The following is a 19,391-nucleotide window of genomic DNA, read 5'->3' as shown; positions in this document are numbered from 1 at the left end:
GAAGACAATCAACAAGCGCAACACTGGAAAACATCGCGAAGGTGCAAGAGGCTATTGTCGCAGATCGTAGACAAACAATCCATGATGTTTGTGCAATCATACAAATGTCATATGGATCCATGCAACACATCTTGTTGGACAATTTGAACATGAGATGCATTGCTGCAAAATTTGTACTGAGACTGTTGAACAGCAACTAGAAACAAATTTGCGTAGCTGTCTGTAGTGAATTGAAAAATTCAGCAAGAGATGACCCTAACTTCATCTCCAAAATCATAACCGATGATGAGGCATGGGTGTACGGGTATGACCCTGAAACTACGCAGCAGTTGTCTCAGTGGAAGTCGCCAAGTTCACCGCGGCTTAAAAAAGCATGCCAAGTTCGCAGCAATGTGAAGTCCATGATGATTGTTTTTATCAGCATCAAAGGCATTATCCATAAGGAATTTGTTCTTCTTGGTCAAACTGTCAATGGGATGTTCTATTGTGAAGTTTGAAGTGGTTACATGAAAGCATTAGGCATAAATGTTCAAATCTGTGGGGTAACAACAGCTGGGTTCTGCACCATGACAATGCGCCCGCGCACACATCGCTAGCCGTTCAGAATTTCTTGGCTTCCAAAAAGACTGTATTGATTCCCACCCACCCTATTCACCTGACCTTGCCCCGTGCAACTTTTTTCTCTTTCCGAAAATAAAATTTCAATTGAAAGGCCGTCGTTTTAACACAATTGAGGAGATTCAGGAAGAAACGCAGAACGTGCTTCGAACACTCACACCTGCAGACTTCCAGGGATGCATGGAATCATGGGAAAAACGCTAGGATCACTGTGTCAATGCCCAAGGGGATTACTTTGAAGGAGACAGTGGAAATTATAAGCTATGGTAAGCTATTTTATTTTTATGGTAAAATTCCTTGAACATTTGGGTAGTACCATGTATATATATATATATTATTAAATGTAATTATACACAGACTGAATCTGACCAAAGGATTGAAAAGCACCTCTGAATTGCGAGCTTTATTAAATTATTGTGGATTATTTATTAATAGTAATAATAATATATATATATATATATATAATTATGTATAAATCAGTAATCGATAACAAAAAAAATTATACATCAGTATTCCAGAAGATATGTTTTAGGATGATACTCACCACTACCATCGATGGCAGCCAACATATCTTTCAGTCTTCTACCAGGATCCCGGATACGCTGAAGAGATATTGACGGTGCAGTTTCATTTATACGAACTGAATCATTTTCCTTGTCGTGCCAATTAATATCTTCCAACGGAACTTCTTTTACATGTCCAGCTCGTGCCAAAACACGTCTTCTCCCAGCTTCAATTCGTACACATTCATTACCTTTTGTTTCATCAATATCTATACTATTTTTTGAAGGAATTTTTTTATCATCAACATCAGCCTGTTCACAGACTTCTACAACAGATTTACCAGTTACCACTGCTTCTTTTAAATCTTCTTTTGGTGATTTGGTAGCAGGTTTCTCCTGAAACAAAATTTTAACAGATTGCAGTTTATATATAACTAATGGCAAATTTATACTTCATACTTAGAATTCAGTATCAATTGATGTCGAAGGAGACAACCTGTAGACAATTAGAATATAAGTAATAAAAATATTTGTCACGAAAAGTGTAACAGATGTTTGGAATCAGTGATAAAATTTAGTGAATATTATAAATCTAGTAAACTCCATTACTAGAAATCAAACTGTTTTTATTTCCTTTTATCTGCAATAAATATTTTATTTGCTACTTCAATAAATGTGTTGGAAAATAAATGCAACAGCAGTCAGTGCTAAACGACAACTTTTAGTTTATAAGTTTTAAAAAGTGACAACAATGTTGACAAATCAGAGACTTGATATGGTATGACTGGCAATTAACTGTCAGAATGATTGAATTTGAACCATACCACAGTTCATCAAATTTTGACAAATATTTTGACATCAATTTTTTCATGTCCAATTGGACATGAAAAAAATTTGTGCAAAATTGGTCCCAAAAAACCTCACTGTTGAACAGAAAAACAGGGTGGAAGTGTGCTGCGATCTTCTAGGGCAAACTGAAACTGATCCTGATTTTCTAAAAAATGTTTTTACTGGTAATGAATCTTCGATATTTGAGTATGACTCAGAAACACAATGCCAGAACAAGGAGTGGCACACTATAAACTCACCACGTTCCAAAAAAGCAAAAATGAGCAAATCAAAAGTATGCTAATTTGTTTCTTTGATAATTATGTCATTTTCTATAAGGAGTTTTGCCTACAGGACAGACTGTAAATAATATGTTTACCGAGAAATTCTTGAAAGATTGCAGAAAATGGCTGCCCTCGCGAGACCAGTCATCAAAGACAGCTGGATCATGACAATGCAACTTGTCACATTGCACTCTCAATTAATTAGTTTCTGTCAAAGAAATACATTCCTGCAGTTCCTCAACCACCTTATTCACTTGACTTGAGTGCCTGCAACTTTTTCCTGTTTCTGACTTTAAAAAAACACCTCAAAGGACACCATTTTGAACAGTAGAAAAAATGTAACTGACTATCTGAAGGATATTCTCGTTTCTGAGTTCCAATACTGCTGTGAAGAGTGGGAAAACTGTTTGAAGCGTTGCGTAGCTTCCCAAGGGAACTACTTCAAAGGTGATAGATAGAGTTCATGTATAATTAAATTGTAATATAAAGTTTTTCTGAACCAGTCTCATTACGTTATTTACAGACCTTGTATGCTTTCTATTAGGATTTATTTTATTTTGTATGATACAAGAATGTTTAAATTCATAAAACATTTTATCAATATGAAACATTTATGGATATTTTACTACTACTTATTCTGGATAATCTGCTCATAAAAAGAATTCCTATCAGGATTTATTTTATTTTGTATGATACAAGAATGTTTAAATTCATAAAACATTTTATCAATATGAAATATTTATGGATATTTTACTACTACTTATTCTGGATAATCTGCTCATAAAAAGAATTCCTGCACCAGGTACAAGAAATATTTTCCAAATTTTTATCATACAGCACTGTATATTTGTTTGAGAAATATCCCCCTTTTCATTCACTCCCACCTTCTACTTAAGTGGAATGAATAATATTTTCATAACACTTCTTACAAACGCTTGTCAATCATTTTAAAATTTTGTATAATTCCAGACAAATGTCCAGATTTTAAGACATTTTGCATAGAAGCAGCGTTATGAAGTAGAAAACGTATTTCTAATAATTAAACAAAAAGAAAACACATGCACTTTCATAACCATTAAAAAAAAAAACAAATATAAAATTACCTCATCTGGAGAAATTTTTGGTGAAATCCTATTTGGTGGAGAAACATTAACTTTTAATATTTTTCCTGACACTGGTGTAGTACTTCGAGACCAGTCAACAACTGTAAATATAAATAACAAATTTCAAAAACTACTAAATTAAGTAATATTAACTAATTTATTTAACACTTGTTTAAAAACTACTAGTACAAAATAAATAAGTTTTCTTTGTGCAATTCCCTGCCCACTACAATTGTGCTGTACTAATCAAGTTACTGTATACAGGAAGATTATTCTTCCTATCTACTAGTCTCTTTATCTTTTTTATCTTTGCTGATGAGTTTGAAAATAATTTCATAATTATATCATAAATACTAAAAAAGATTAAGGGCCATGTTATTTTATTCCCAATTACTTTTCTGTTAATCTATGCAATTTCATTTCATTTCTCTAAAATACCCACAGAAAAAGCACACAACCTTTTGGGACTGCTATTAAACCAGCATGATTTTATTTTCATGTGAAGTATGCTAAAACAATTATAAAAATGTGGTCTGTAAACCCTAAATAACTAACAATTTCTAATTTTTCTCTTGTCAATGTTTTTTTTTAAAAAAAGAAAGAAATATCTGTACAGTAAAAAACCATGGCTTTTTAAAAAAATATCTATTTGCTAGTTTTAAGTACACTTTTATGCCGCATCTGCTTTCTTTTTAAATTCTATTATAATATTTATAATAACTACTATACTGTACATTAACTGTATTTGCCTAAGTGTAGTTTTTTTAAAAATCCATTTTTATTTTCTATGTATTGTATATTTTCAACGTACTTATTCTACTATTGATCTAACTGAAAAATTACACTTCTTCACTTCCTGTATATAAATTTGATATACAAGAATCAACGTAATTACTAGATGATCATTCTCGTTAGCTATCCTTTATAAGTATGTATATCTATACAGTCTCAATTTTGTCTGTTACATTTATCATTGTCACATCGCTTATTTTGTTGTCAGAAAATAGAATCAAAGCTTAACGTACTGAAAAACTAGTAAACAGTCATAAGCCTGTTTACTAATGCCCAAATGCTCTTAGAAGTTAACTTTAGTGAAGTATGATTATAAAAAACAGCTAATAATTAGCTTGAAGTACAGTCCTTTTGGTTAGCCCAGACTTGCTTTTCAGTACTTCAATTATCTTCCAGAAAGAACTTTCAAACCAAAGAAAAACCTAATAGGCATTCCAATAAGGTATAAGTTTGATAAATTTATATGGAGACATGAAATTTTTTCAGTGAATATTTGATAAGATTTATATAAGAAAATTATATAAGAATTAAAAACCCTAATTTTACTATTACAATGCCGTTTTACCAATGAACATAATTTAACCGATGTTCTACGCAAAACCTTATAAAGATATAAAAACCTTGTATCTTAAAGATGTAAGATATAAAACCTTATATATTTCTAACTATGAGTTTTAAGTTAACATATTTTATGTAAGCAAACTTTTATAAAAACTTTATAATAAATTACCATGTGCTTTGCGTTTGGTGCCTGTCATTAAATGTGGTGGTTTAACAGTAAGACTCGAACTTAATGAGCTCATTATCTCATTACTACCAGTCGTGTTTGTTTGCCTCCGCTGTCTTTTCACTTCTTCAATGCTTCTTGGCGAGTCATCACGACCACGTTTATTTCTGTTTAAACAAACATAAATCAGAAAAATCTCACAATACCAAATTACATAAAAAAAAGGTTTAGAAAGAAACTTTGATGGTACAGAAAATAATTTTTTTTCATTGGACAAAGTTAAAATTAGTTACCAGTTTATATGGGATTATTTTCATCAAGAATAAGGTTAAGTTACTAGATTCACTGTTACGTAAAGATAATCTGTACAAATGAACATTAAGACCCTCTGATTAAACTATCACAAATGTTTAAACATTTTGAATTTCTCTCATTGAATACACAAACCTTGTTACAGAGAATCAATGAATTAATGTTGGATATCTAACTGAATAATATGCATCTCTTAATACACAAAAAAAAAGTCAAATAACTGTAGTTTGTGAGTGATTTGTCAATGTATATCAGCTACCTGCCATCAATTTATTATTTAAAATTTACGTTATGTTCATGTAGATAATTATTCAAGGAGAAAGGAAAAATGTTAAGATTCATCAACGACATGGATTCATTGTTAACAAACAACCAAGGGGAAGATTATTAATTGTATTCTTATAAAATCATCACTAATGACCTCACCAGTACTACTTACTTTTTGTTCCTAGGCATTATAATATATGTAACAAAATGATGGAGAAATACATAGTTGTTGAAATGATTTGTTTAGCACAGCATTTCATTTTGTAAAAAAATAAGTAAATTAATTAAAAAATCTAATTTCTTTCCCATAAAAAAGGATCAGTTTGTTTGTTTGTTGTATGTGTTGGCATTTTTATTTTAACTGCTACTGGTGCAGACTGGACTGTGCACATCCACTTGGTGCAACACAGTGCACTAACAATTCATTTGATCAAATGACACACTTCTCGTACGATTCAATCGCTCCCCAAGGATTTATAGTTCTTGATACAAACGTTTTATCTAAAATTATATTTGTGTTTTGTGGATAAAAAAGAAAACAGAGAGTTAGAGCTATATTAAAAAACCACAATTCAAGAAACAACTAAAATTGTTCAAGATTTTGAAGCTTTTCATTGTAAAAGTTTTTGTTGTTAGTACACTAAATTCAGGAATGTTATTTAGTTACAATTGACAAAAAAATTTAACAAAACCATGTAAATTTTCACAGTGGGTCTTAGACCTGCTGTTTTCCAAGTCTTACATACTTGGTAAAATGTAATGACAAGTACCAAAGAATCCTGAATCCAAACTAAATCCTAATTACTGTTCTATACATTTTAGTGAAATTTATATAACTTGGATCACGATTGTTTTCAATTTCAAACCTTTTATACCTAGAACAGGTATCAGAAGATGCTGATACCTGACAAAATAACATACTATTCAGAATTATATCTTATTTGTTAGAATTTGGAATGATTTTTCTTAGTATTCAAACAGGTAAAGTAAGTTTAACAAATTTATCTGGTAATCTACAACAGAAAAAATAACCTATTAGAATATCTTAATTATATGATTTTTTACTTTATTATTACAATATCCTGCTGCGAATGGCAATTGCAGTCATTTATTTGATTAACTGATTAATTACTCACGTCAAATAATAATATGAAACATGGAACAGAAAAAACAATGCATTACTAATACGCGAGGTATACCTTTACCGGGTCAATCATGTATTGCTGTCAACCGCAAATTGTAAAAGAACTTGTACCCACGCAAAACAGTAATTTGTGGCTATACTTTCAACTTTCACTTTTCATTCCTGGAAGGAGAAATTCTACATCATCATCAAGAAACTCTGAAAAATAGCTGTTATTTATGAGAAATGTATTATAAAAAATGTGAAATTATTCTAACATTGCTGTTATGAGCTTCTGGTAGGTAAAGTAAAAAAATGTTTTTATTAGAAGAAACTGTTAAAAAAAAACAGTAACACTAAAAATAAGTTTTATTGAACTTGTATAAACATTACTCTCCATGGTGTAATAAATATAACAGTAAAACATACATTGCCAAAAAGTGCATCTAATGTAAAATGACATTTATGAATTTTAATTTATTTTGCGTGTATATTACGATGAGCTCTGCATATGTACATAATTAATCATTTGTGTACAACTGATATATTAGTTTATTATCTGTACAACCAATACTAAATAAATACACTACTATCACTGTTAGAGAGTTATTTGAATACTGAATGGATATTATAGTGTTAATGAATCATAGTGTTAGCTTATTATTTATGAAATTTATTTGAATTTTAAGTTATTTAACTTCAAAAGATTAAATCCATTTTGACCTTTTTTTGATGTTTCAATAAAATATAATATTATTACATTAATATTATCTACTTAACGTACTTAATTTTTTTAAAGAAATTCTATATTTATTTTAATTATACTACACATTATAATTATTTTATAATTAGGTAGGATAACAAGGAGGATTAAATGTAGCAGCACACAAAGATTTCATAAACTAGTATAAAGTTTTCTATAAAGAAAAATTTGCTAACAAATACATTCAGGATGTAATGCCTCGAATAATATCATCATTCAAATAAAATCATTATATGATAATTAAAAAAAAATTAAATTTATTTTTTGCTACACCTACTACCATGAATCTGTTAAGAAGATATAAATAAAATTACAATAAGTTTTAGAGATATTATTAATATTAGTGAGTTACTTAAATTGAATTATAACAAAATTTTAGTTATGTAATCTGGTTCAGCCAATAAAAAAATTAGTCAGATATGAGAAAACTTTGCTAGAAGAGGATAATAATAGTCTTACTACACATATGGTATAAATAATTAAAATTATAAGTAATACATACTGAACTCCACCATCAAGATAAGTTTTGGGAGTATTTTCATCATAATTTTCTTTTTTCTGTCGTTTTACTTTATCATCTTCTTCTTCTTCAACCTATAATTACAAATTTAGATTAGGTTCAATACTTATCCTGCTAGAATACAGATATTTTAAAAGCAAAGAACAGGAGATTAATTTTGAAAATCAAACCCAGTAATCATTTTCTCTTAATGCAAGTATGTTTTTTTGCTTTTGGATGTTGCCTATGAGTGATAAATCCAAACATTCTAATTGCTTGATATCAGCTGGATTTTTTTTTTATTGACCTAAGGATAATATTAAGAAAAAAAATCTTGGTAAAACGTAAGATAAAAACGGCTAAATTTTATTTTCATTACATATCCATAAATGAAAAAAAAACAATGAAAAAATACGTTATCACTAAACTGATCTCCTTTTACCTTTTTTTTTGTAAATAATTAATTCACCGCTAGTTTGAGCTTATGCATGAGAATATGGTATGGAAACTTTTATAAATAAATAAACATGCCTAACTGAGATTCAAACCCAGCAGCTTATACATGAAAGGTAGAAACGCTACTATTCTGTCATAGAATGGCAATGATTCACCTTTTTTTGTTCTTGCTTAAGATTACAGATAATCGAGGATATTTTCACACTTCTTTTAGCTTGGCTTTTTGCCAATGCACAAACTTTTTATGGAATGTTAATATGCACAAACTTCAATGTAACACATAGACGTCAGGGATGATTTAAGAAATTTACATGTACAATTAATTTACATTTACTGTTTATTTCTTCCCAAATGAGACAACTAGAGAAGAATCCCTTCACATCCATCTACCCATCTTCCTTTACTACGTTTCATACTCCTGCTATTTACTGTTTGTGAAAAATGATTGCCACACCTTACCAAAATTTACTATCAGTTTTCCTAGAGCAGAGTATGAACACTTTGCTAAAGGCCTCGGTTCCCCTGTAACCCCAACAATTATCACAGGGAAAAATTGAAATATTACAATATTTAACTTTTTTTTCCAAACTGTTTTCTATCTTCATAATGGTGTAAAAGTGGCAGTTCCTTTTGCTCTCATGCCCTCTAGCCATTAAATTAGTAGTAAAAAAAAGAAGTAATAATCATATTATTTCTAAAAACAACTCAAGTGTCACAAAGTTCAGGGCTTCTTACACTATTGGCAAATCCTAGACCCCCTGGCCTGCTCTTAAATGAACCGAAAATATTTGTAGTTTCTAAACACATAATAACTTCCAAGGATAAATAATTAATTTAGTGGTGTTCCTGAGTCCAAATCCCCCCTCCCTTTGCTTCCAACTGAACAGAAGATGATAGTATGTAAAAATATTTAAAGTAGCAATTCTTGGGTACTGAAGAAAAATGAGTAGCATTCTTAATGTGTTGTGTGAATCTATTTAAAAGTACTAATTTGAGGAAAGCAGATTCATTCCTCATGATAACAAGTCAATAATTATTGCAGGAATCAGCATTTTAATATATTAAATTAATTATTAAATATATTAATTAAATACAATAATCAAACTTTTTTCAAAACAAATTCTAATTTCAAAAGCAGACATTTAACTTAATGATGTAAAAGAGATCAGGCCTTTTTAAGGTCAGGAGTTTGATTAACAATATTTATACATTAATGGAGAAACTTCCTAACATTAAATAGTCAGTAGGTTTAATATTTTGAAGACTGGCCAAATCAGGCCGGGCATTACATCTCAATTCTAATGGCTACTCAATATGTAACCATTATTTTCTTGGGTCCTAATTAACTCATCCTGGTCTGGGAATTCATGGATGACACAAGTAATGAGCAAACAACTACTCTCATACTTATTTTCCTTTATTAAGTAATTAATAAAGGAAGTTATATAAAAAAATTTAATTTGCCGATACAGAATATTGTTACTTATGGATATATATTTGAAAAAATAAAATATGAAAATAATACTAATACTAATAAAATATGAAAAAAATTACTTTTATGATTATCATTTAACTAAATAATTTTTTTTAAATAAATAATTACTTGTGAATGAATCCTTTTCCTTGACATTTCCTTCAGAACTTGCAGTACAGATTTCATAGAGTCACCATCACCACTACCATTTAACACAGTGTTTTCTAAACCACCAAACGGGCTGAAATTAAAAAATAAAATAAATACAAAATTTTTATATAATTTTCTCATTAAAAATCGTGCTTATAAGGATGAGAGAAAACCTGAATATATCTTTGAGAAACAAAACTATCAATCCCATATGTTTTACTCTTTTACAAAGGGTGGGTATATCTAATGAGAAAGGAATGGTTCCTGAAAGGTAGCAGCAGCCTTTTAAATAATTACTCAGAACACCCAACTGAATAATAGGTGACACATACCTGAAAATGTGGATTTTGAATCCTGTCAATACTTGAATGTGAAACACTAGATACTACACAACTGAAAGCAATATTATACAAGCTCTGATTTTAAATGCAAAGACTTGAAATCAAATAATGGATTGTAGACTGTACTCATACACACTATATAGATGTACTGAAATGTAGATTAAATTGAAGAAATAAAGAAGTTGTGGAAAAAACCTAAATTTCACTTTATCTGTAAGAACAGGATTTAGAAGTCACTTAAAAGAAGGTATTGTATAAAATGAATGCGTAAATTTAAAAAAGTATTTAAAGTAGAAGAGAATTTAGGAAGCAAGAATCTAAAAAAAAGAACACAATGAATAACAAAACAACATATTGCAATCTGTTAGATAAAGAAGAAGGTATAAAAGGTGAAAAGATGAGAAGCAATATATCAGCTTTTGAGAAATATTACATATAAAGCAACTAAAGAAAATTGGTTGACAGAAAAAATATTTAATGAAAAAAGAAAATTGGTAGGAAAGTAAAAAGTATCAAATAAAATCATTACTAGAAAATGAAGGGCTTGTATTTTTTTTTTAAATATTTGTTTAGAAAGAAAGCTGTTACACCTCTCTAAAATAGTAAATATATCCTTGCCCTATCTTACAGCATTTGCAAACCAATATTAGTTATATTTGGCTAACAAAAATAATTTACTAATAAATTATTAGTTGAATTCTCAGAGAAGCCGGATATCATAAATTGCTCACAACTACATACTCTGTAAACACATAATAATAAAAGATCAATACAGCCCATTTTAAATATGCAAAGAAATTTTCTCTGAATAGCTTCAACTGTATGAATCATGATTTTACCAATCTCATGATGGAATAATAGTGTCTGTTTTTTATCTGCAGGTTCTAGATTTGAATTCAGGTTCATCATTTTTCATGTGCTACTAAAATAATCCCTTATCATAAAAACAGTAGAGTGGCTGTAATTGGCCACAGGGCTGAAGTTACTGGAGATATAATTCTACATTGGAGGATATGACTCAAAAACTGGTGTAACCATTACTTTACAGATATTGATACATTAAGCATTCTGGAAATAGGAACAAACCTATCATCAAGCCCAACATGTGACCTAGCAACATATTCAGAAAAAAAACATTAGAATTGAAGAATATGCATACATATGTTTAACATTACACCTACACCACAGTAACCATCCATATTATGTTATTCGTCAAACCTATTCTTTTATATTTTAAGAATGCAATTAATGATATTCAAAGTAAGGTGCACCCAGTTTTCAACTGATCAATTATATACCCTGTCAACAATAAACATATTATATATTTTCTTTATTATTAATTTGTTGGTTAAAAATTATTACATCATCCACATATCTTTTGCATAAAATAATATAATATTTATTAATTATAGCAGGTAATAGTGTTTTAAAAATTATTCATGAAAATATGTCAATTTTCAATTATCATGAGAAAAGTAGTATTTTTTATTTTGGGAGTAGGAGCTTTTATTTCTTTGAATTTATTATCCTTTATGAATTTCTTTTTTTTGATATATATTTATTATTAATAATAACCAGATTGTTGGCAATATAATACTTACTTATAATAAGATCAACCTCCTGGATGAATATATTAAATTTACCTTGTATTACAAAATCAACATTAGTATTAATTATTTGGACATAACAATTAATAAGAATTTTACTAATAATAAACTGGACATCAACATCTACAGAAAACAAACCCAACAAGATATAATTATACACTCCAAATCATTTAATCCATGGAACCAAAAGATTCTAATTTAATCTGAAGATCAAAAGATTAATTCTTTAATCTACAGGGCAATTAAGTAAGTATCTTAAGCACAAAACACTAAAATTAAATGCCTAATTGGAATACTATTAAGTATACAGAAGTCTATTTATTTAAGTAACGTATATTTTAAAATAAAGAATAAATTATATTTAAGAGAAAATATAAAAATGCTTCATAATGATTTAGAAAAGGAATATACAAAATTAAAATTCAATTCACAATATAGAAACTTTGATAAAATCTAAAAAACCATTCAATTTAAAAACAACGTATACTACATATAATAAAATCATAAATTTTTAAAATAACAAGGATCAAACTAAAATTTTAAATTCCAACAAACATAATTTAGATAAACAAGGTGTATATAGCTTAAAATGTGAGGATTGCCATTTGGAGTATATCAGTATGACTAATCATTTGTTTTCTATCTGAGTAAAAGAACCCATCAATTGTATAATAAAGAGCTATAAATATTGTTCAAACTTTGCAAGACACATCATATCTTTGAAACTAAACATAGATATCATCCCAATAAATTTACGGAAGTATTAGATTCCAATAATTTTTACAACTCTAGTAATCTTTAGAAATTTCATATATATAATAATAATAAATTAATTAATGAACAGATTCAATTCGAGGATAATATTTTGTAAAGCAAATGGTGAATAACAATCATTGGGTTGGCTAACCTTCCTCACTCTACAATAATCACAACAGTGACATACTTGCAAAACAGGCGTTATTTACTTTAATGACAATCAGTTGTTATGGCTTTGTTGATTGATTTTACTTATAAATTTTATTTATATTTTATATTTTAATATTAATTTATATGAAGAATTACCCCCCTGAAAATGGCTGAAAACATTAAGAGGAAATATACTGATTGATTCGTAAGGTGATTTCAATATTATACTTAGATTAGAATTAAAATAAAATATGCAACAAAAAAGCATAAGATTCAGTACAGGCAAAACAAGATTTGACAGCATGATTTTTTACTTAATTTAACATGAACTAAAATTTCAAATAAAAGACTTTCTAAGTAAACAATTGATCAGAAGAAATTAAACAAATTTTGAAAAAATAGACCATACCATGAGAAAAGAATACTCAAATTTTATGGTCACTTATATATAGCAGATGAAACTAGATTGAAAAAAATAAATATTTAGTTTTTTCAACAAAAAAAAACTAAAACCAAAATAAGCAATTCAAAGAAATTAAAAAAGATCTAAATTTACTAAAAATTTTCAAAGAAATAACTGTTGATAAATCATCCTTTAGAAAACTAGTGAAAGTCTAACATTTCCAGAGAAACAGAGAAGGAAACATGGAAAGGAGAAAAATAGACCAAAGAATGGAGAAAAAAGTTAAGCGAAATAATGAAAGAATTTCAGAAAAGAAAGAAGTCAGGCATGATCCTTAGGAGACCCAATAAAAAAAATTGATAAAAAAGTTAATGTTTAAAGTGCAGAATACTTTTACATGAATCTAATATATTAAAATTATTTTAAAAAGCATTTATTTTGCAAAATCACAGCTAAAAGAACAATAAAGAAAATTATATGTAAACAATTAACAAAATTAAAAAATGCTGCAGAGAATAGTTATAGTTAAAAATGAGAATTACTAAACTATAAGACCTTAGAGTTATATTATATATCAACCTCTTTACTATCTTTAAAATCAGGACTTATAAAATTCAACTAGTCACTATTACTTGTTATAGACCTCTTGGATAAAAAAAACCATACTAACCCAATGCAGTACTTATTATTAGAGATAAATTTTATTAATGATAAATTCACCACATTTACGTATAAAACTTTTTGAATTTTTTTTTATTTTTATTTGTTCCAGTAACATGTTGATACCAAATTACACTTATCTAATGATGGATGAAATTTTGTAGCATATAAATAAATGCCAGACCTGACCAGGATTCAAACATAAAAATTTCTGGATGAATGACAGTTGCGCTACTACTCTTATCAAAGAGGTAGACAATAATATCAAATAAATATCCAAAAGACTTTAAGTAACAAAAAAAAAAGGTACAATTCATTACCTGTTATCAGGAGGAGCTATTCTCACTCTAACTGCTTTCGATGCAGCAGTGCTATTTCGTGGTGAAAAGGAATGTTTAGGAGATCGACTATTAAGCTGGACCAAAGGAAACACTCCAATACCAGAATATTTAGTCTGATGAGTAACACCATCTCTTGCATTTCCTTTCTGAGCAACCCTGCTTGAGAAACCCATGCTGCTCACATCAGCTGTTAACCTACCAAACATACAACTCCATTATTTATTCATTAAAAAAAAAAAATACAGAATACAGTAATTCAATGATGCCAGCAAGTACTCAATTTATATACAAAAATTTTAACAAACACAGAAAATACATTGTCATACATTATATTGATAAATAACACAATGGTCAATAATGATTTTCTTACACTCAATATTTGCTGATTCTTATGTATTTCAGGGTGAATATGAAGTAAAAATTTCCCTATTGGCCTACAATTTTTTTGTAATTGCCCTTCCTATTTTCCAGCAAGTTAGTATATGTGCATGAACAATGCAAGTACAATATATTATTTATTGCAGCAATTAAGTTGCTAAATAAACTATATGATTTATTTGTAATAATGTGTAATTTTATAAAAGTTTTGGGACATATGCACCATCCTGATGAACGGCATCTTTTTATAGACCCCTCAGTGAATAGTTTGAAAGAGATCCTTCTTCACGTCGGGAATAATATCTCATCAATCCATTTAGCTCAAAGCAGCTCATATGAAGGTGTCATATGAAAATATGAAATATGGGTTGGATATAATTCAGTATGAGAAACATTTATGGAGACCTGAAAGTGATAGCACTGTTACTTGATTTATATCTTTAGTGGGACAGAAGAAATAGGAAAGTTCATTATGTTAAAAAAGAGTTGCCAAAAATAGAAACACTGACAGTAGGAGAAGAAAGTTGTGAGTTAAGCATTTTTAAATGTTTACCTTATGCTACTAAACATTAAGCTAAGTTTAATGAAAATTTTTAAGATAATACTGATGGGTAAAGGGATTGAGATTTCAGTTTGTAAAAAAATTAGATTAGTTAAATTACTAAGATAACTAAGCTTGCAAAGGTAAAAGAAGACATATTTGTTGGACAGCAAATAGCAAAACTAATGAATGACATTGAAATTGAAGAGTATGACTGACTGTGAGGTTGGTGGGTAGAATCTTTTAAAAAGTTTATAAATAATTTCCTCGGAAATCATATGGAGATAACTACAAAGGCCTTCTTAAAAACTGTAAAACATTTGGGTGTAAAATATCACTAAAGATCTACTTCTTAAATTCTCATCCAGATTTTTTCCCTACCAATCTTGGAACTGTGAACGACAAACATAGAAAATGCTTTCACCAGGAAATATACTACCAGGGAAAATGGAATCTGATAATGCTGGCTGACTACTTGTGGAATATCAAGACTGATGTACCAACAGCAAACTATACCAGAAAATCCAAAATCTTTTTTGTTATACTAAAAAAGATACCACTTAATATTTGAAATCGGCATCCAAAAAATAAAGAAGATTCAGCTATTAACATTCTTGTAACAAACAAAAAAGCAAATTTTATTATTCAGTGTAATATCTATCCGAATTATCTCTCTTCATAAACAACTTCTATTAAATGAAAATACACAATTGTAACTAGCTGATCATTGTCAATGGGTTCTGAAGATATCATGTCATATGAAACTACAATGATGAATATTATGGATATTCACAGAAAAATTAATACAAAAACCAGGAAAAGTGTTACTAAAAAAAATTATAATTATTAAATTTAATAATATTAAATGTGAAAAATATAACAACTAAAATTTAGTATTAAAATACGTACGCAGACCATAAAAAATATGTAAACTTAAGAATAATAATTGACAAAAATAATGACGAATAATTTTTTATTTAATTTAATATGGAACAAAACGTCAAATAAAATACATCTAAATAATAAATTAGATAAATTACATAACAGTATTTAAAAGTTAATGTTGAAAATAAACTACACTTTCAGCAATCTGAACATTTTAAAATTACTTTAAAAAGCATCAATTTCATAAAATCACAGCAAAGAAAAAGAATCCTTTTAAGTAAAAAATGAAAATTATTCTCTATAAGCAAGATTACTGCTCAGTTGATACAATTTTTATTGTTACATGTTTAGGTTTAGGTATGGTACTAGTAAAAGAATACAGTTAATAGTGCTGCTATTCAATGTGAATTATTTTACTCTTGTTTTTTGTGTTTATATAAAAAATAATAAATAAATACCACACCTGGCTTTTATTTACTAGTTACAAAATAAGAAAAATCAATCTTCAGTGAAACACCAATGTAAAAAAGGAAAAATCCATGATGATCTAGAATAAAATAAAAAAATTCCAACCCATACAAAACTGGGTAAAATTTAGTCTCCTAGCAGCCAGGTACAACTGTAATAATTAACAGTATAGCTTTTCTTTTAATTACTGACCACAATGAGTGATAAACAAATTGTGAGTGAAATTTATAAATCATAATTTTAAATAAATGAAGCTAGCCTAAAATGAAGTTTGTGACCTGTACTAGTTGTATTTACTTTGCTAGTTTTCTGAATAAACATTAACAAATATTTTTAAATTTATAATAGGTATTTCAATTTTTCACGCTACTCTTTTTTTATGGTTTTATGAATGGGCACACATTGTTTATATGCTGCTTATCAGAATATCAAGATAAAAAAGGTGTTAAAATGTTTAGAAAAAGTAAAAAAAGTCGATGCAACACATGGTTTAATATTTTAATTAGATAAATTTATACAAATAAAGCTTATACTTGAAATAATATAACCTATGAATTTATTGCTAAGAAGTAAACTAAATTATTATTAATATTATGAAATAAAATGTTAAAAAATCAATAACAACCAATCACACATTCCATTAAATGCAAGCTTTTGAGGGAGTGTAAAGCAGGTTTTGTTTCAGTCTGTATTATAAAATTGATATTACTGTTTTGGTAATTATTACATGAAAAAAATTATCAAAATTATTTAATACAACTTTTTATCAAATTTATGAAATAGAAAATTAGTACAACAGAATACCCACTTTCCTTCTCATATACCCTACATCTATGAACTACATTGCTCCTTTTTAGTACACTGTAATAAGTCATTTTTTTATTCATACATACTTGAAAAGGAAAGAAATTTAAACATAAAAAAATTTAATTATAGCAACAGATTAAAAATTACATGAGTTACAAAAGGTTTGAAAGTGACAAATTACGGATTTCACCATAAAGCTGGTAGGTAGTAAGATTAATTTATCTATATATAAATTTTCTGACTGAAAGAACGACAAATGCAATTGATTAATTTTAAAAATCTTATTTTATATTATATCACACTTGAAAGGCTGAATTGTAGATGATACATTTGATAGGTGGTACTTTTGAAAAAAAAGAAGATAAATAGTACTAAATTGACCTAAAAAAAAAATATATATATATATATAAAATCATTTACCCATTTTTAAAATTTATGGTAACATTAAATCTACAATTGGTATAGTTTAATTCAAAATGTAAATATAAAAAATACAGGACTAACTACTATTATAATATTTTTATAAATAGTAAATTATTAATAGCCCAAAGGATTTTTTCTCTTCTAAGAATAAGTTCAGAATACATTTTCAAAGGTTATGGCAATGGGTTCACAAATTTAACAATAAAGTAAGGAACTTTGTTAATGCAGTTTATTAATAATATGATTTTCTTCATTGCTGCAATATTGCACAGAGTTCACTCAAAACATTTTTTTTAAGCTGATATTTTTATAAATTAGTATATAAATTATTTTAATATGGAAAGCAATTTCATAAACCTCTCCTATGAATATATGCATAACATTACCTAACTTGTTCTCAATCTTACAATATAAAATTGAATCATATGAATACCTTACAACAAAATCAATTTAAATCAAGAAAAAGTAAGTAGAACATTTGTTTACATAATTAACTTTCAAGTAATCTGATCTATCCTGTATACAAAAATTTGTAAAATGAAAACATTTTACCTGATAGTCTGATGAATCAATCAAATACGACTACAATACTAAGATTGCTGTATTATTATTATTGCTTATCAAGATAAACAAATTCAGACAACATTCTCTGAGAAAAACGACCAAGTATTTAGAAAAGAAATAGTACAAGGGTTTTTATCCTTGCTGACCAGCTGAAATTAAGTTAAGAACAATAATTATGCATATAACGTTAAAATTAATAAAACATCAAAGATGGATTAATAACAGACATACTTCAGTTCACGTTAAATACAGGACATTCTAAATATAATTTGATAATAAAATGTGAAACTGTACTCACTCAGCATTCAAATTGGTATTAAATCTCGTTGATACGAGCAACGGTCCAGCAACAGACTGTACATTTCTCGTTACTGATTTACTGGAGAAGCTATCTGTCTTCTGATCACACCATGAAGGTGAACAACTTTCTTCAACTTCATTAACCGATTTTCTACGTCTCTCTTTTTCACCTTTAGGTAGTCCTAAAGGAGTACTATGTAAATTACAATTCTTAAGCGGCATTATAAAACTATCAGGAAGTTCTTTCTCGTTACAAAGTTTGTTTCTCGAAATGAGGTTAGGACTTGATCTTGGTTTGTCTCCAAAAAAACCAAGGTGGTTTTTCCCAATACCGTTGCTTTGTAGTTGTCTACGCTGAGACGTTGGAAAATGGTTGCTCTGCTGAAACGAATTAACAGCAGAAGAATATAACCATTCGAAATAAAAACGTATCGAGGCCACATGAACACTCAATGGCAAGTCATAGAATAACACAAAACCCGTTAACATGAGGAATAAAACACTAAGAACTAAATATACAGGAAAAATTAAAACACCAAAAACTGTACATATTATGCACAATACAATATAATGAATTTTCCACATTATTTAGGCTACTTCGTCCATGTTTGAATGAATTAATTTTCAACATAAAACAACACCACTTCCTAACGCGCCATCATGGCGGATGCAAAATGCAAAGCTTCTTCAATTGCAACATTTCCTTGTGATTGGCTGGTGGTGAAAACAAAGAGATTTCCTACGCGATATTCTAATAGTCATACCGCAATGATATATTCACGCTGTATCATCAACGATTAGTCACAGTAATGCATAATATCAAAGATGAAAAATGAATCTGTATCTTTTATTATTGTTATTACTTATT

General features: G+C 28.4%; 1 protein-coding gene across 5 annotated transcripts in view; it reads right to left on the bottom strand.

Moving 5' to 3' along the window:
- The window catches only part of LOC142319738 (uncharacterized), a 39,012-nt gene extending 19,834 nt beyond the window's left edge, over positions 1–19,178 (bottom strand). For all 5 annotated transcript variants that reach the window (XM_075357351.1, XM_075357352.1, XM_075357354.1 and 2 more), the window contains exons 1-7: positions 18,522–19,178; positions 14,137–14,352; positions 9,879–9,990; positions 7,823–7,914; positions 4,859–5,022; positions 3,337–3,437; positions 1,163–1,517 (exon numbers count right to left, since the gene is read on the bottom strand). In XM_075357351.1, the coding sequence (XP_075213466.1) occupies positions 1,163–1,517; positions 3,337–3,437; positions 4,859–5,022; positions 7,823–7,914; positions 9,879–9,990; positions 14,137–14,352; positions 18,522–19,108 (1,627 nt within the window). In that variant the 5' untranslated portion in view covers positions 19,109–19,178. The remainder of the gene's footprint in view (positions 1–1,162; positions 1,518–3,336; positions 3,438–4,858; positions 5,023–7,822; positions 7,915–9,878; positions 9,991–14,136; positions 14,353–18,521) is intronic.
- Between the last annotated feature and the right edge of the window lie 213 nt (positions 19,179–19,391).

This window comes from Lycorma delicatula, chromosome 2, assembly GCF_047948215.1.
Source record: "Lycorma delicatula isolate Av1 chromosome 2, ASM4794821v1, whole genome shotgun sequence".
Taxonomy (NCBI): Eukaryota; Metazoa; Arthropoda; class Insecta; order Hemiptera; family Fulgoridae; genus Lycorma; species Lycorma delicatula.
Note: the sequence above shows the minus strand (reverse complement) of the source record. Positions and strands in the feature narration are given on the sequence as shown.